This window comes from Onthophagus taurus, chromosome 5 (assembly GCF_036711975.1).
Source record: "Onthophagus taurus isolate NC chromosome 5, IU_Otau_3.0, whole genome shotgun sequence".
In the NCBI taxonomy this organism is placed as follows: domain Eukaryota; kingdom Metazoa; phylum Arthropoda; class Insecta; order Coleoptera; family Scarabaeidae; genus Onthophagus; species Onthophagus taurus.
In genome coordinates, this window is record NC_091970.1 from 4,393,620 (window position 1) to 4,411,670 (window position 18,051).

The following is an 18,051-nucleotide window of genomic DNA, read 5'->3' on the forward strand; positions in this document are numbered from 1 at the left end:
AGTAGCAAGTGACCTACTTGCGGGCGAGGCACTAGTTTTAATAAATCAACACAAAATTTGGAAGATTCTAGCACCTCGCCCGCAATCGACCTCGACGAAGTGAAGGTTAACGTATTCTTATAAGAGATTTTGTAACTTTACCAAGAGATGTAAGGAACGATTTTGTCTTATATCGCCGAAGCCGCTTGCGGGCGAGGCGCTGACTTTAATTTATCATGGCAATATTAGATAATATCATTTGATGTTTTGGAAACACTTAAATGAGATTTTTTTTTGAAAATATCAAAGTTTAATTGATATTGCTTGTTATCGAACTTTTTTAAAAATAATCTTTAAATACTTGAAAACGAAGTGATCGAAAAAAAAAGTGAGAGATACTATGCAATATTTGAAGTACTTCAAGGATTCTATTAAAAAGGGACAATGCATGTTTTTTGTGTGCAGCAACTATAAAAGGATCGAAACCTAGTTGAGCGCCAGTTCAGAGATTGTAAGCGAACCAAAATGAAGGTTTTCGTTGTTTTGGCGGTTGTAGGTCTCTTTTGGAGCGCTTCAGCACTACCAAATCAACCTAGAGATGAGGACTGCAAAGGTAACGAAAAATTGAAATAATTTTTGCATGCGGAGATAGGGAAACATGGGTGAGTAGAGGATTTTCATGATTTTCACCTTTCAGCTGTAATTTCGAGTGCGGCCTATGACGGTGATATGCAAATTATAGTTTCATTTACGCCTAAGGCAGATTGTTCCGCTGCAGGCTATAAAGTAAAGTATACGATTGGGGGCGAAGACGGTAGTGTCAATGCAATGCCTGGAGCTTCATTGGGAATCATTGCATTAGATGCTAAGTTATTTTGCGAAGACGTTACAATAACTATTATAGCCATTGGTGCAGACGGTACTGATATTGTAGAATCAGAATCAGACCCCGAAACAGTTATCAGATGTAAGTTTAAATGATTAAGCACATTTATATTTTTTATTTATAATTAAAATTTTAGATATGCCTGAGATAGAAGTAATCGACACAAAACAAGAAGGCACAACTCTTACTATTACTTATGAGAAAATTGATACAGCTTACATAGATACTTGTGGTGCTACATTCAAAGTAAGCATCGCAGAAGCGTCGGGACCAGTGGATTGTGAGAACGGAGAGTGCAACTTAGATCTCGAAGCCTTAGGATTAATGGCATGCACTAATTATATTGCAACAATTGTAACTGAAGCCAATAATCTTAAGGGACAGTCTGTAGATGTACCTTTCAATTACAAACCTAAAGGAGTTGATAACGTCGATATAGTATCAGATGAAATCGGAATAATTTTTACACCCTTAGCAGAAGACGATATTTCATCTAGTTGTATAACTCCTGGTGCAGTAATCCAATACAAAATCATTGAAGAGCCGGGAACGTGTTTCAAGAACAGTTACACCGTATTCCCTGTAATGGGAGAGAACGAAGGACAAGGCAAGGAAATAGAAATCCAAAATAAACCGACCGCAGTCGAAGATCTCGCTGCTCAAATTTCCAGCGGTTACGTCGTCTTAAAATGGAACCCTCCATCCGACGGCGAATCTTGTAATTTGGTGTACAAGGGCGAAGACAAAGACAATAATGTACTCTTTAGCGATACTCACATCACTACGGCAAGTGTTGCTGTAAGCGACCTGCACATAGAAGATTGTAAATCGACAACAATTTCGATTTATGCTCAAATAGAACAAGAAAATGACTCATTATTGGACGGTTCTCCCGCTAAAATAGAAATCCCAGGGCGTAAGAAACTATTTCAGTTGTAACAAACACTTATGGAATTAAATTACATTTAATTATTGTTGTAGGTGTGGAGAAAGTAACAAGTTTAGATTGCAAACACGAAAATGACGAAGTTTCTTGTTCATGGGTAATGCCGGAACAATGTGACGGAAGTGATTTAGAATATAACTTAACTTATTACGATGGAGTAAGTGTTCATAGCGAGAAAATTAAGGAACTTACTCATACCTACAAAATGAATTGTAATACGGCATCGTGGTTCATTGTAACCCCAGTTTATAAAACTATTAGTGTCGGAGAAATTACCGAATTTGAAGGTATTTATTTATCATTTTTTATAATTTAAATAATAACCTTTCTTATTAATTTCAGTTCCAACATGTTAAGAAGAAGCTTTTAAATAATAAATAAGCTAATGTAAATGTAATAAAAATAAAGTTATGTTATCTATTTAATCTTTAATTTAAATCCTTATTTGTGCCCAATTTGTTTAGAAAGTTCAGCATTTACAGCAAATGTAATAAATCTTTTAAGATTTAACAACAAAAAAAATTAAAAATAGAATGACATTAGATTTTTGACAATGACATTTAGCGACATTAAGTTTATATTGTTGTATTCGTTATTTCTTTCCATTTTAAAGCATTAAATAAAATAACAATGTCTTCTGTTTGTACTTTTATTAAAATGGATTATTTGTTTTTAATTCTACCGGTTTCGGTTCAATAGTAGAACCATCTTCAGGAACCCTCGAATTTCGTCAATTTTCGTTCGAAAACCGAAACCGGTAGAATTAAAAACAAATAATCCATTTTTTAATAAAAGTACAAACAGAAGACATTGTTATTTTATTTAACATTAAGTTTAGTTCTAGTGACATTTAGAGATTTTGAATGTCATCTCATAACTTTTACTTTAATTATATTGGGAATTTCATATAACTCGCAATATATGAATGCTGTAACCATAATTACGAAATTACTATGCATTTGCACCGTCACACATAAAATGCAACATACCTTAATAATACAGGTATTGGGTAGTTTTGCAAAGGGAAAGTTTTACTTCAAAAAGGTGACATCCTTATGATAACTCTAAGTTTTCGTATTTAGAGACACACGGCTAAACACGAATGATACTAGTTCTAGGTCTAGTGTTAGTTGTACTTTTCGTTCAATAAAATAATATATACCACAATCTAACGCTGAATAACAATTAAAACTAGCCGTCTCTCAAGACGACTAAATCTAAATGATTCTATTTCTAGGTCTTGTGTTAGTTTTAGTGATAGTGCTAGTGTAAAACTAGAACTAACACTAGACCTAGAACTATACTCTGTTTTTAAACCAGGAGTATTTTAAATTTGTCACCAGATTGACCTTGCACGTGATTGGTTGAATGCGAGGAAGGTTCACACACAGGCAATTTTGAATTTGAAGGTTAGGTTATTGACAATTCGACAGTTTCGTGTCATTATTGTAAATTTTGTGTTCTTAAACCCTTCTTTATTATATTTTGAAATAAATACACTCATAACTTCAATGTTAATTTGTATGTTTAGTGTTGACGATAACAAACGAAAATAAATACAATAATAAGTAAATAAATAAATAATAATAATTATTAATTTAAATTTACCGCCAAAATATCTAGTGATATTTTCTAGTGATTTTTCCTAGTGTAAATCTGACTTTCGCGTTTACTCCTCCTGGTTTAAAAACAGAGTATAGAATATATCGGGTATAGCCGATAACGTAAAGAATTATTATTTATTTTCTATAACATTTTTATATTCGTTTGCCAAATCCATCAGCAAGTTCTTTTCTGATGTACTAAAATTTGATGAGCTTTTCTTTCTCTTGCTTATCCATCACCACAATTATAAGCTTAATTTATTTTTGACGTTATATTTTAATTTTATTGTCATTTCCTTTCACCCAGCAACTAAACTTGTGCTCCTTGTGCTTGTGCTCACATTCTTTTGACAATATCTAATAGGTAAACCCTTAACCGGTACTTCAATCTGATGGGTATCCAAATGTCATATTTATCTATAAGATTACCCTAAACTACGGGTGGATAAACAATTCGTCGACGTTATCTATCAGCTACAATTTTAATTGACAGATAAATCGTCTTAACTAGATATTGATAAACCGGCCTTTAATGGCACTGTCATTCTAATTAAAGTACAAGTTAAGACGTTCAAAATCTCTAAATCTCATTAGAACTAATGTTAATGTCACGAAACGTCATTGTCAAAAATCTTGTCTTTATTCTTTTAATTTGGTGTTAAATCTTAAAAGATTTACTGTAAATCTAAGGTCGCTTAAAATTGATAACAGGTCCAATTTAGCAAATAAAAATTTTAAAAATAATTTGTACCCCTTGATTTGTACCTAAAGTTCATTCACGATTGTATACACAGATCATTGTTGACACATCAATAAAGTGATCAATCATAAACTCATTGATATTTTCGATAACTTTGTTTAATAATAATGAATAATGAAATAAAAACACGATTTTATCGTTATTGTTTATTCATATACTTATCATTATTTCAAAAAATTATTCATCGATTTGATTTATTTTTTTTTATTAATTAAAAATTTCGTTACCAAAAATTAAAATTAAGTTTTGTTGTAATAGCGCAACCTAAAAAAAATTTTAATTATTTATATATTAAAATTTTAAAATTAATTGATTTAATTCACCTTCAATTGCAGTTTCAACTTCTTCCCCATTAATAATTTCCTCACCGACCATTTGCAATGTTTGAACAGACACCCAACCCGATTCGCAACCAATTCCTTCCAATTGAATCGATAAATCTGCAGTGGTCGTGCTCACAATTGCGTTTCCATCAAAATAATTCAAGCGGTAATTAATTGTTTCACATTTTTCGCTATTTAAAGGTTCATCCCAAGAACACTCAACCTTCCTATTACTATTTAAGAGGCAATTTAAATTTTCAACACTTCCAATCTTTCCGTAAGCCAAAATCGACGTTGATTCACCCTCAATCGGTACTCCCTCAGATTCAATAATTGCAGAGATACCAACGGGGTATCCAACGCAAGAAATCAAATTAACATCCAAATTAACATTAGTAACGTGAGTTGTTATTGAATTTTCATCGTAATTAATTTTGTATTTTACGTCGCATTTTTTTAAGAACGTTGGGGGTTCCCAAGTGAGGTTAATTTCGGTTTCGGTGGTTTTTGCGATTAAATTTTGAACGCTTCCCGGAATTTTTTGGATCTCAACGTAACTTTCTTCGGATTCGTATTCGCTGGTTGTTGATGCTTTTACTGTGTATGAATATCTTAAACATTTTGAGTCGTTTTGGATGATTTTGTAGGAGATTTCGCCGCAATTGCTTGGCGCGTCTTTAACAGATTCAAAGATGATGCTTTGGTCGGGTGAGTCGATTAATTTTAGTGCGGGGAGATCTAAAAAAAATGATTTAATTAGTTTTTGTTAAATAATTGTTTTTATCGCCAACCGGCAACCAAAATATATTTAATTACTTCTTTTATAAAGATAATTGTTGGGTAATGAGTTATATCCGTTACTAGAAGCAACAATTTCAATTGGGGATGTTGTGCACACGCTTAAATCGTTAGAGTCGATTTCGAAATAATTGTCTTCCGTGATATTGGCTTGTTGATCGTTGTATTTTATTGAGTAAGAAACAACGCAATCGGTTTTTGAGTTATCCCATAGAGGATCCCACTTCACAATTAATTTTCCGTCAACTTCTTCGACCCCATTTACGTTCGGGGTTGGTAAATCTACAAAAAAAATCGATTAAATCAAATAAACCAAATCAACACCCCCAAAGCTTACCCCTATCATATGAAAGATCCAACGTAGCCAACGAAGTAACTTCATCACTATAAGTTTGTATTTCGAACCTAATTTTTTCACAAAATATCTCTCCATACTCGATCATTATGATGGTGGAATCGGGTGTCAGCGTTGTAAGTGGTCCAACCCATTCTGCGTGTTCGACTTGGTAGCTTAAACGATAATCTTTGGCGTGGGGACATAATGTTAAATCCACCGGGATCCAAGTTACGTAAATAACTCCCAAATTCGTAACTATATTGACTCCGGTTACTACAAAGATTATTCATTAAATTATTTAAATTAATTAAGTTAATTAAAAAAAATAGAAAAATGTGAATGATTTTACCCATGCAATTATCGTCAAATAATTCGCGATCATCGATAGATCGAACGATAGATATAATCGCTAAAAAAAACACGAATAAATTTAGACTCCCCATTTCAATGGTGATTAAGTTCGAAAACTACATCTACAAACATTGCTCTTGTCATTTTATACTTGAAAGGAGATAAAAAATGTTTAGATAATAATAGTGCAACTTATAAATATTTTTTTAAACGTTTTAATAATACACAATGCCTCGCCCGCTAGTGACCTCGGCAAATTGAAGATAAACGAGGTTCTATTCAACTATTGGGTATTTAACTTACTTTCCAAGTCATTATAAAAGAACGATATCATCCAATATCGCCGAGATCGCTTACGGGCGAGGCGCCGGAAGCTTCCAAAACGGACAACTTCGTGTTAATATATTTAAATCCAGCGATCTGAACGATTTGAAGCGAAATCGATCTTTATATCTTAGTAAAGATGCAAAATCTCTTAAAAAAGATATTTACATTATACTTTATATACTACATTATAATTATAATTAATTATTATTATTAATTATTAATTATTTATTATTAATTTTTAATTATAATTATTTAAGTGTAATTATAAAATCGAAAACTAAATTAGACTTTTTGAATATTTAAAAGTATAAACGTCAAAGTGACAAATTGATTTAAAAATTGACAACAAAATATCCAACTTCACAACAATTTATTTATGGTTTTTACGTCAAACGTAACGTGAAATTTGACATTACAAATGATCTATATTTTTTAAGATATAATTAATGTGTAAGGGTCGTTTTATAGATATACCGTATTTTCTCGAATCTTATCCGCACTCGAATCTAATCCGCACCTCGATTTTAAAAATGCAATGATGGTAAAAAAAGTTGGTTTTCCAATGTAATCCACATCCGATTGTAATCCGCATTTGATTTTAGAGCATACAAAATTTGTAAAAAGGGTGCGGATTAGATTCGAGAAAATACGGTAGTTCGTTTTTTTTCTATAATACTTGTCAATGTAAATTATTTAGGGTTTCTGTTGGTATTATCTAGGACCCTTATAAAATTTATGTTGTTTTCATGATTTTTAGTAACAATGTCAGTAACTAATTAGTTGAGGTTAAAATACTAATAAATTTTTAGATAAATACGATTTTGACGAAGTACATATTTGTTATAAAAACGTGCTACAAAGTAATTAAATAGAATAAAATACCTTTTCTAGGTAAGTAAATGGAAAATAAACACCCCACAACACTTTTTATGCACCTTTTCTTTTTGAATAACGAAAGCTCAAACGTCAATGTGACATATTTACTTCAAAACATGATAAAACAAAACTCCCTGTTAATTTTGCCAACTTTACAACAATTTGACAGGTATCATAGAAAAAAAATGAACTATATGTAGCAATATAATAAAAGCAACGATTTTACCTCAAATTGCCGAGATCGCTTGCGGGCAATGGATTAAGAAATCGCTAGTTTTGAAAGATTTATATTTCAATGTGACGTTCAAGAAGTTGACAACTTAGCGTCATAGTTACTAACATACATTTTAGTTTTAAATTATTCGTTTTAATCTTTTGATAAAATCTAATAAATTTCGATTATTTATATAATTTAAATTTTATTTTATTGTTATTAAATTTAAAAATTTTTTCTTTAATATTTACTTAGCCCATCTATTGGTCATTAATCGTATTAATTAATTGACAGAAAGATTAACCACTTTTTTCTGGTGTCAATTTAAAATTTAATTTAATTTAATTAACATAATTGTACTAACTTTTAGTAAGATTTCTCTTTTTGATATTCGAACGGGTTCCGCTATCCAATCGTCCAAATCGGATAAAGTGGTTGTTACAGAAATGACATGATTTCCGCGAGATGTGATATTGTATCTGTGATTGCTGCAAACCCATCGCGTTAGATGTTAACGATGTTTTTTATGTTGCAAGCGGTAATTTTTTTCCAGATTCTTTAATTATTTCTTGCTTTATTTAATTAGAATCAAAATTAATCGAAAAAATTTAATTTTATGTAACATCAATTTTATTAACGAAGTTATTTCCGGAAATGACATATGATTTTTGACAGTGACGTTAAGTGACATTACAATTAGTTTTAATGATATTTAGAGAATTTGAAAATTATAACCTTGCCAAGGGCGTTTGCGTCCGAGGGAGTGTATCAACGTAAAGTTAATATAAATTATCAATTATAATGTCTTGTCTGCAAGTGAGGGTGCAAATATTACATCAAATATGTTGCAATATGTTTTTGTAATATTTGATTTTGAAGTGGGAGTGTGCCAATTTTTTCTAAAAAATAGAAAACATGATAGCCGAGAGGTGTTTTTTGATTTTTTTGGAGTCTATCATGAGTCTATAAACATTTTTTTCAGATATTGATCAAGTTTGATTTATATCGCGATTGGTCTAAGTGTTATCTTAAAAGCGTGTGTTGTGGAGCGAATAGATAAAAATTAAACAAAAATTAATGCGTTTATTTTTATCAACGAATCATTTTTATGTTGAACATCCCGTTATATCCGCTTCTTTAATTTTTCCTTGGTACTCTTTCCCATTAAAATAAGCAATCGGTTGTACATGGAACCAAATCACACAAAATTCTTTTTTAATCAACTCAAAATTAAAATCGGTTACTTCAACATCTTCGTGATTTTCTTGGCCGTTATAATAACTCAATTTGTAAATTATTTTTTCGCAATTATCACTCCCGTTGGGTTTATCCCAAGTGCATGTAACAGAATTTGAATTTAATTCGCATACTAAATTCGCAACTTCTTTTAACTCTAAAAAAATCAATTTTAATGAAATCATTTTTTAAAAAACAATTTATTTTTACCCGCTTCTATTGGAACATCAACACTAATTCCTTGAACATCGTCAAATTGATTATAAATAACTACCGGGGTGATTTTAGCGATTTTCTCCTCAACGCAACTCTCTAATTCAACATATTTTTGTAACGTCGTTAACGGGGTTGATGAAATCTTTTTGTCGATTTCGATTAAATACATCATGTTACAATCTTCGGCTCCTTTAGGAGGGGACCAATTCAAGACGATTTCGTCGCCTTCTTTGGTTATTGTTGGATTTATAACGACTCCGGGTTGGCGCACGATTTCTTGGGTGACCGCGGTTCCTTCGGTGCCTAGTTTTGATACTGGGAGGACTTGAAACGAAGTATTGAAGCATCCTAAATCTTCAAACGTTACTCTGTAATCGAAATCGCCGCATTTTGCGGGGGCAACTGTAATTCGGTTGAAATCGACGAGGACTCTTCCGTTGTTATTTGATAAAATTACATTTTCAACAGGGGGGATTTTAATTTCGTAGATTATCTCGGCTTGTTTTGATGAGAAACCATTAATTTTTGCTACTACTTGTATTTCGATGTTGGTGCAAGGAGTATCATCAATTAATTCAATTAAAATATTAGGTTCAACAAGACTTTTTTGTTCCACTTCTGCACCATCAATTTTGTATTGAAATAAATAAGTTTCGTCGCAATTTTCACCAAGATTTATTGGGTCCCATTCCACAACGACTCCCTGGGGAGATTGCGTAGCTTTTAATTCTTTAACTTTTCCCAATTCTCGCATGATTTTAACCCAAATAGACATCCCAGCTATCTCACCATTTACGATAACGTATACCTGTGCCTCAACTTGTTCGCATGTTACGCTTTGTAAAGGAATGATCGCCATTTGGACATATGGAAGCGGGGATACCCCTATTTCTTCAGAGTCCCCAATTTTGTATTTAACTCTGTAATGAGGGTCGGTTGTACACTCTGAACTAACCTGTTCCCATACTATGTAACCATCGTGTGTGTCCTCGCTATAAGCAAAGCTTGACACTTTTACTAAAAAGCAAATTATTCTTTTGATATTAATTAATTAAAAAAATACGTTTAAAAGTTACTTACTTGCACATTCAGCGGGAAATCCGTGATTTGAAACGATCTGAATTAATAAAAAATAACCGAAAACGAGCACCTTCATGTTTTCTAAGTATGCTTAGAATTAATTGATATTTTGTTTTCGCTTGTCAATAAAGTGATAGTTTAAAAAATGATTGCAACACTTAAATCGGTGGATTAACTTCAAATAAGATAATGTTTGCTTAGATTAGTTAGTTTAAAAATGGCGCGATAAAATGGTACTTGAGTTATTATTTTTTTTTTTTTGGTTGGTAAAATACATTTAATGTTGATATAAAATCGATTCAATCCACGAAATCGTTTGCTTTATCCTCAAAAAGAGATAAAATTACAAATAGAATTACATTAGATTTTTTTAACAAATGACATTACCATTAGCTCTAATGTCACTTAGTTCTAATGACATTTAAAAATTGACATTTTTAAAATTCGGAAGTTCGAACTCCAAAACCATACCACTAGAAGCAAGGTCTATAGAACATAAGGTTAGCCAATACCGATTCTCCTCCTCTGAGAGGCAAGGTGGGTCAGTGACGTAGCTGGTTCTAGGAACAACTGGGAACAACACAACACGATGCGAGGCTTAAATATTTTATGTAGACTGTACCACAGTATAGGCGCGTATAGGCTATCTTTTATTTTGACTGTATCGAACCAGTGACGTCAATTTGCGGGGTAACAATCGATACTACAGAGGCATAGGGAATGAGGTAACCTTATGTTCTATAAACCTTGCAGTAGAAGAATAACTAATAACCTATTTTCATTGACACTGACGTTTAATATTTTTAATCAAAGTATTTAAATTAAAAGTAATATCCCTTTGAATCGTTCAATTGATGATTTTGAATATAAATTAACACTTTAATACAAACCATTTATCTTAAGTATATACGGGTGAGACGCTGATACTAATACATTTTGAAAACAATCCTTAACTTAATGATTTCGCATTTAGGAGTGATAATATCAATTCCTCCGCCTCGCCCGCAAGCGACCTCGGCACGACCTCGGCGAGATTAGAACAGCTAAATTAAAATACCAGGAGTAATTTGGCGGGAAATATGAATATGAAATATGTATTTATAATGTTTTCAATCCATCTTTTTTTTAGCAATATATTTTTAGTTATGAATAATATAATTGATTTCGGCAAAATGGTTAAAATGCAATTTAATATAAATAAATAATTAACATTGACCATCAAATTAATTTAAAATTAATTAAAGTCCCTAGATTTACAAAGTACCGCAGTTTGTCGCCATTTTGGCTCGAAAGTCAAGCGGGAAATTTAAAACTATGTCGTTCTATTGATAACATTACGCCAAAATTCCTTTCTTTTTTCTCGTGGTACTCTGGAAGAGTCGAAAGTCCTTCTTACTGCTATTTTTGTAACTCCAAAGGCAACAAGACGGCAATATTTTTGTAAATAAGTGGTGAGACGCAGTGACATGTTGTCAAACCGCCATTTTGGCTCGAAAACAGGCGTCATGAACCGCGAAACTTTGTAAATCTAGGGACTTTAACATTAATAGTATATAAGCGCCATCTATAATCAGTTCATTCAAGTTTAAAACACCAACGTTAAATAATTAAAACTAAATTGGTATGATTAATTTAGTTTTAACGTTACATAAAATTTATAGTTTAATTTTAAATTAAAATGAAATTAAATAAATTAATTGTAAAGAAATAAAAATGAGCACCATCTATCGCTAATTATAGAACCGAAAGTTTATCTAACATAACCTCAAAGTCGCTCTCAAAACATGAAGATTAACGAGAAAAACTTGTGTGCTTTTGCGATTTCGGCTTCCCCAGTGGATAAAGAGGGTTATTTAAATAAGCGGGGTGAAGTTAATAAAAGCTTTCAAAAACGCTATTTTGTGTTGAAAGGGAACTTGTTGTTTTATTTCGATAAAAAGGGCGACAAAGAACCTGTTGGTGTGATCATCTTGGAAGGATGCACTATAGGTGCTATAAAATAAGCGAATAAATAAAGTTACTGATTCATTTTAATCGTAGAATTAGCCGAGGATGAAGAACAGTTTTGTTTTAAAATCGAATTCCACGGGACTAACAATCGCAGTTATGTTCTGGGAGCTGAATCGCAGGAATCAATGGAGCAATGGATGAAAGCTTTGGCTTGTGCTGGATATGATTATATGAAGATAATGGTTGCGGATTTGCAGAGACAGTTGGATGATATAGATGGTAATTCAAACAATAATATCTAATCTTATCTAAATATGACATTGACATAACCCTACTTTTTAAAGAAATTTGTCTTAATTTTTTTTTGTCAATCAATGAATAATTTAAATGAATCTAATAGTAATAGTACTTGGTATGTTGATTTAGAGCAGCCATTACCGTTAGCCCAAGCGGCTGGTTCTCCGGTTCCACCACCAAGACAACGACATAACCCTTTTAATAAACCTGAGAGTAGCCCTCAAGTGACTATAAGATCAAGGCAAAGTAAGTTTAGTTCTTAAAAACACACACAAAATTGATTTAAATCAATAAATTAGATAGGATTGAAGATGTTACTTCAAGAGATTCAATTGCAAAGGCAAGCATTACTTTCCGAGAGTTGCATAATTCATACGGGAGACCAATTCTTGTTGATTATAACAGCTGGAAACACGATCAAAGGAAAATGCAGGAAGTAGTGACCGGAAATTTAATTAATTTATAAATTTTTTTTTTTTATTATTTTATCGTTATAAGTAGAAATAAAATTTAAAAAACACTGAGAAAACATTTTTTTTATTATCGAAAGTAGAAACTCTAAGAAAAAGTAAATCGAACAATGTCTACTGCTGCAACACATCGCAAAACAGAATTACATTCGTAAATAAATTATAAAAGAAAAAATTAATCATAATTAAATCATATATTGAGAATTTAAAAGTGTTTTAACTCGCAATGACCTCCTTCTGAGTTAAGCTATCATTATTAAGTTGATTCCCATCGACGCATTTCCACAAGCCGTAAGTTTTCCCAACGGTAGTTTGCCAAAGCCTCAATGTGCCATCTTCAGATCCTGATGCGTATAATTCACCATCAGGGGAGAATCGCACGCAATGAACCGGTCCAAAATGTCCTTTAAACGATTCTAAACAATCAAAAATTACTCAATTGAATCAACAATTAAAAAAAAAACTAACCAATTTCGGTTCCGTTAACATAATCAAATTTATAAACTTTTAAATCGTCCCCTCCAGCCACAAAAATCGTTTTATCGGGATGTAAAGAGGCGGAATTAACCGTTGTAGGGATAGAAAAATCTTTAATTTTCTGCAAACTATCCGCGTTTAAGAAAGTAACCGTTTTGGAATGGGCCACTGTTAAAACGGAACCATCTCGAGACACCTCTAAACTGTTTGGGACAGCTGGAAAGTCCAACTTTTGTATTTCTTGGCCGCTCGCACGATCCCAAACTCTTAACGTTTTGTCATCAGCACAAGAAACCAGACAACGATCGTTACGGAAGAATAAAGCATGACGAACACCAGCGGAATGACCGGAAAATATATCGGACGCTAAAAAATAATTTTTGGACTTAATAAATAGTTGAATAAATTAAAAAACTTACAAGACTCGGTGTTTTCTAAGTTAAAAATACGCACGAGACGTTCATTACTACCAGTTACTAAAGCAGAACTATCTTTTGAGAAACCAACACTTTTAACAATGTGGTTATGTTGAAACGAGTGAAGTTCTTCTCCGGAAATTGCATCCCAAACTTTTCCCGTGAAATCCGCGGCTCCGGTTGCGGCTCTTGTGGCTTCTTGATTGAGGGCTACACCCCAAACGGCCCCTTTATGACCTTCGAAGGTTCCTATCCAATCTCCGGTATCTCCTTGTCGAAGCATTGGTTTTCCATCTATTTTATAAAGAAATAAATTACAAAAGAAGTTAAAACAAAAAGAATTAAAGAATAAAAACAGGTCTAAACGATATAAGGTCAATTTTGAGGGTTGTCTGGGCTAAAATGAGGCCAAGGTTGACATTTCTTGATACAGGTTGAGGTTAGAATTACAATAAATTACCTTTACACGCGGATATTAAATAATAACTGCTCTCGGTGATGCCGCTAAAATCCAAATGGACAACGGGGCGCGTGTGGCCGCTGCAGGTTAAGGGGATTTGCCGTAAATTCGCCATAAAAAAAAATGGGGCTTTCACGAAACGCTCATGACATGAGTTCGGAGGTGAACTGACGTTTTAAGAATATTTTTTTTTTGTTTAGTTGTTGGACATGCGCGTCACTTACGCGATTAATTTGACGTTAGGAGAAATATCGAGTTGGGTCAAATATCAAAAAAATTATTTATTAAATTAAAACCTAATTAATTATTATTAATATAAATAAATTAATTTATTGAAAATGCTTTAATTGAATGTATAATTTGATTTAGTACTTATAAATTAATAAAAAAAATTTGAGAAGTTAGTACTTTTAATAACCCCCACTAGTAGCGCTACAAACAGTCACCTTTCGTATTTTGTATCAGCTTTCCAGAGATTTCCACTCTTTTACTGGATTTATTAAGCACCCAACGTAATTAATAAAAAGTGTCCGATTGAAAATATGCCCGTAAAGGTGGATATAACACCGCTACCGCCGGCAAACTCAAAGCAACCAGGTGTTACTAAGTCTCTGTTGTACAACGGGTCCAAGTTCCACGGTTTCCAGAAATCCAAAGGGAACTCGTACGAAGTTGAGGTCGTACTTCAGGTAAATTAAATCTGCCCTTATTAAATTCGACAATGCGTCTAAAAATATTGGCCCCAAAAAAGAATTTTTGGCGCGAAATTCAAATTGATTTGGTTTTTTAAGCACGTGGACGAAGAAAACTCTTACCTTTGTGGTTATCTCCAAATAAACGGGTTAACAGACGAATACCCAACACTTACCACGTTCTTTGACGGCGAAATAATCAGCCAAAAGTATCCGTTTTTAACCAGGAAATGGGATGCCGATGAGGATGTTGATCGAAAACATTGGGTATGAATTTATTCATTTTAAATTTGTGATTAATTATTGGTTTTAGGGGAAATTTTCTTCGTTTGATCAATACTCAAAAACTTTTAACTCGGATTCTTTCGATTATAAATCTTTAGCCGATACGGACTACGTTTTTATGCGGTGGAAAGAACATTTTCTTGTACCTGATCATACAATAAAGGATATCAGTGGGGCCTCTTTCGCTGGATTTTATTATATCTGCTTTAAGAAGTCGGATGCGACCATCGAGGGATATTATTATCATCGTAGCTCAGAGTGGTAAGAATTTTAAGCGTTATCGATGTTTAAATTGAATTATCTTTGCCGATTAGGTACCAATCGTTAAATTTGACCCACGTCAAGGAGCACAGCATCCAAATTTATGAGTTCAGGTGAATCGGAGGCGCTAATTACTAAAAAATCTAAATTCTTTTTATTTTAACAAACTCTGAAAGGTCACTTTTATGGATTTACAATTTTTGTGAATACGATGTAATCGAAAGACTGATATAAATATATTGTATAGGGTTAAATGACATTAAAAATTAAATTAATTGATGAATTGGTGTGTAAAAGTGGCCTTTTGAGGACTTTCCGGAGGATAATCGGAGGAAAATTTTAGGTTATAAATGATTTTTTTTTCTTTTAATTCGGTATATTTAATTAGAGCTTTACCAATAGAAGTATTTATTTTTAAATTATGTTACTTCGCATGTATGAAATGTTTAAATATATTTTTTGAATTGTTTTTAAATGTATTGTTGAGTTTTATTAACCTATTCTAGAGCCACTCCGAACCCATAAATATTTAGGTAATTTCCACTTATTAATTTCACACCTATTTCCATTAATTTACATCCGGGATAATCCAAAATAAATCTTCTGAAAAAGTTATAAATTAATTATGACGCATTAAAAAATTCCTACTTTATCGGCATTAATTGACATGATAACCAAATAAAATTGACGCTTAAATTAATTCAAAAAAAAAAATTACCTATGCTCCCAATTTCTTGGATGTGACAAATTCAACATCATCTTCGATGAACAAACCACCTTTTCATCCCTATTTTTCGCGTCCCTCAATAAAACAACAACTTCATAATCCAAATTAGAATCTTTGTAAGCATCGGTATATGCATCAATTCTAACTTTTCCTTTAATCTCAATATCCAAAGCAAACAACCTATGCACCACCACTCTATCTTTTAAATCATTATCCATAACCAATAAGCATCGATGTTCATCAATTAACCGTTCCTCAATGCACCTACAAACATCTTTCGCGACATCCACATGAATAGTTTCCTTCGTCAGTGCATGTGATGGAAAAAACGAAGGTTGGACGTCTTGTAATTCTAAATTATAATGATCTGTGGTGACTCCCGTTCTAAAAAACGTTAAAAATGGTTCTTGGATGGGTCTTGTGTACATGTACGGCCAAAAAAGCTTCCATAATAAGCTACTTCGGGAATAATAACGTTTTAAAAAATCGGATTCAGGTTGTTTTGGGTTATTCTCATGAACCCAACCGTGCGCGAAAATAGCCATGGACATTTTATGGTTGTTTATTACCTTAGCAGCTTGATACGCATTAAATGAACCACCTCCGTAAGATCCACGACCCCAAATATCAATCCCCACATAAACATTGAAGTTACGATTAAGCGCCATTTCGCGGGATTTTTTTATTTTTAATTCATCCCAAGCGTAATTGAGATAAATCCCATCACAAACGTCAAAATACGATTTATTTTTCGGGTTTAATTCATTTTGCCACTCGAGATTTCCTTCAGTTGTTACACTATCGTACCAAATAACATAACCTTTCGGGATTTTTACGTGTAATTTATCCGTCAAATACTTAACAAAACTTAAAAGTAGTTTTGGGTCATCAACTGGGTTCTCGATGTTTAATAACCACCCTTCGAACTTAAAAAGGATGCAAATTTCGACGAGGGCGTCAGCAAATTGTTTGTAAGTAGCCTCACTTTTAAGGAATTGATCACATAATGCTTTTCCTCGTGTAAATTCGGTTATAATTGTTCCAATTACAGCCGTACCAAAACGATGAGCAACGTTTATCCATGGTAAAGTTGGGATTGTAATGAAATGATGGCTGAAGTAGCAAAATATATCCGTTGTTGCCCAACGGTGAAACGTAAATCCATTTCCTTCATTTACCCCGTTTATATATCTATAAATAAAAGGTGTTAAATCATTATTTTTGTAATGATAATTACTTATCATGGAGATATCCCCCCATCATATCGTGGCAAATTAAAACTTTGGGGGTTTCATCCCTATTAATTCTTTCTTTCGCTTCAAATTTATCCTCGAGAACATGGCAATCATCCTTTTCATTCAAAATAACACATTTACCCCCTTCTTTTAATGGAATCGTATTTTGCACCCACATTGGAGGCTTTTTTAATGTCTCATACAACCCTTCTAGAGTATAAATCGGCTCACAAACATTTAAATCTTTATTATTTACGTCTTGAACGTCATTAAAATCATTTTTATCTTCTCGTAAATTATTTTCAGAGTGATCCGATTTAATTAAAGTTTCTTTATTTTGATGCAAATCAACATCGTTTGGTAACTCGGACACTAAAACATACAAAAAAAGGATTTTAATTAGAAAATTAATTTCAAATGTACTTTTTGTTAGTTGGTGGTGTTGATTCCGTTGATGGTTTGAAACTTACTGAGGAAATGCAAACAGGAAATTCAGCGTAGATATTCAAATGAGGTGATAAGCTGAAAGTTGCAATTAGAATCGGTCGGTTTTACATTTTATTCTAATAAAATGAGATAAGATAAGGGTCTTTAGATGTTTTTTTACATTTTTAGGTTATGTTTTGATTTTGCTGTCACTAACATAACCTTAAAATATTATAAATATTTTTATTTCATTTTTTTTATTCATAAATTTTAAAACATATTAATACATTTTTTTTATAAAATAAATTGTTATTAATTATTTAATGAAAAGAAATAATTTTTATTTAAAATATAAATTAAAACTTAAGAAGAAACCTTCTTTTAATTTAATTTGATAAACTAGCCACATCTAGCGTCAATTA

General features: G+C 32.4%; 7 protein-coding genes across 12 annotated transcripts; 3 read left to right on the top strand and 4 right to left on the bottom strand.

Moving 5' to 3' along the window:
* Positions 1-474: 474 nt before the first annotated feature.
* On the top strand, positions 475-2,231 carry LOC111423415 (uncharacterized). Its single transcript, XM_023056648.2, has 5 exons — positions 475-592; positions 677-946; positions 1,002-1,781; positions 1,847-2,098; positions 2,154-2,231. Exons 1-5 carry the CDS (start codon positions 505-507, stop codon positions 2,165-2,167), a joined length of 1,404 nt encoding a protein of 467 aa, XP_022912416.2. The 5' UTR covers positions 475-504; the 3' UTR covers positions 2,168-2,231.
* Positions 2,232-4,306: 2,075 nt separating this feature from the next.
* On the bottom strand, positions 4,307-6,119 carry LOC111426755 (uncharacterized). Its single transcript, XM_071196162.1, has 5 exons — positions 5,983-6,119; positions 5,634-5,906; positions 5,315-5,578; positions 4,499-5,236; positions 4,307-4,439 (listed from the first exon to the last, which is right to left on the bottom strand). Exons 1-5 carry the CDS (start codon positions 6,074-6,076, stop codon positions 4,399-4,401), a joined length of 1,410 nt encoding a protein of 469 aa, XP_071052263.1. The 5' UTR covers positions 6,077-6,119; the 3' UTR covers positions 4,307-4,398.
* A 2,351-nt stretch (positions 6,120-8,470) lies between these two features.
* LOC111426652 (uncharacterized) lies at positions 8,471-10,499 on the bottom strand. 2 transcript variants are annotated; one of them, XM_023061269.2, is made up of 4 exons: positions 10,321-10,499; positions 9,934-10,259; positions 8,848-9,870; positions 8,471-8,794 (listed from the first exon to the last, which is right to left on the bottom strand). In XM_023061269.2, exons 2-4 carry the CDS (start codon positions 10,007-10,009, stop codon positions 8,508-8,510), a joined length of 1,386 nt encoding a protein of 461 aa, XP_022917037.1. In that variant the 5' UTR covers positions 10,010-10,259; positions 10,321-10,499; the 3' UTR covers positions 8,471-8,507. The 2 variants fall into 2 exon arrangements, with proteins under 2 accessions (XP_022917037.1, XP_071052226.1); XM_071196125.1 differs by lacking the exon at positions 10,321-10,499 and having other exon boundaries at positions 9,934-10,270.
* A 1,158-nt stretch (positions 10,500-11,657) lies between these two features.
* On the top strand, positions 11,658-12,709 carry LOC111426468 (Inositol phosphatase interacting protein). 2 transcript variants are annotated; one of them, XM_023060995.2, is made up of 4 exons: positions 11,658-11,922; positions 11,974-12,162; positions 12,310-12,426; positions 12,484-12,709. In XM_023060995.2, the coding sequence occupies exons 1-4, from the start codon at positions 11,718-11,720 to the stop codon at positions 12,618-12,620; spliced, it is 648 nt and encodes a 215-aa protein (XP_022916763.1). In that variant the 5' UTR covers positions 11,658-11,717; the 3' UTR covers positions 12,621-12,709. The 2 variants fall into 2 exon arrangements, with proteins under 2 accessions (XP_022916763.1, XP_022916762.1); XM_023060994.2 differs by having other exon boundaries at positions 11,660-11,922; positions 12,480-12,709.
* Positions 12,699-14,201, bottom strand: LOC111426467 (serine-threonine kinase receptor-associated protein wmd). The gene is made up of 4 exons (XM_023060993.2): positions 14,004-14,201; positions 13,547-13,837; positions 13,119-13,493; positions 12,699-13,066 (listed from the first exon to the last, which is right to left on the bottom strand). Exons 1-4 carry the CDS (start codon positions 14,116-14,118, stop codon positions 12,867-12,869), a joined length of 981 nt encoding a protein of 326 aa, XP_022916761.1. The 5' UTR covers positions 14,119-14,201; the 3' UTR covers positions 12,699-12,866.
* A 224-nt stretch (positions 14,202-14,425) lies between these two features.
* LOC111426398 (glucose-induced degradation protein 4 homolog) lies at positions 14,426-15,720 on the top strand. Of its 2 annotated transcripts, none has more exons than XM_023060898.2 (4): positions 14,426-14,692; positions 14,795-14,962; positions 15,009-15,241; positions 15,295-15,720. In XM_023060898.2, the coding sequence occupies exons 1-4, from the start codon at positions 14,546-14,548 to the stop codon at positions 15,356-15,358; spliced, it is 612 nt and encodes a 203-aa protein (XP_022916666.1). In that variant the 5' UTR covers positions 14,426-14,545; the 3' UTR covers positions 15,359-15,720. The 2 variants fall into 2 exon arrangements, with proteins under 2 accessions (XP_022916666.1, XP_071052225.1); XM_071196124.1 differs by having other exon boundaries at positions 15,009-15,238.
* Positions 15,633-17,848, bottom strand: LOC111426397 (cytosolic endo-beta-N-acetylglucosaminidase). 3 transcript variants are annotated; one of them, XM_023060896.2, is made up of 4 exons: positions 17,674-17,848; positions 17,206-17,575; positions 15,960-17,159; positions 15,633-15,841 (listed from the first exon to the last, which is right to left on the bottom strand). In XM_023060896.2, coding segments are annotated over exons 1-4 (1,674 nt in total). In that variant the 5' UTR covers positions 17,675-17,848; the 3' UTR covers positions 15,633-15,738. The 3 variants fall into 3 exon arrangements, with proteins under 3 accessions (XP_022916664.2, XP_022916665.2, XP_022916663.2); XM_023060897.2 differs by having other exon boundaries at positions 15,633-15,844; positions 17,627-17,848; XM_023060895.2 differs by having other exon boundaries at positions 15,633-15,844; positions 17,674-17,847.
* Between the last annotated feature and the right edge of the window lie 203 nt (positions 17,849-18,051).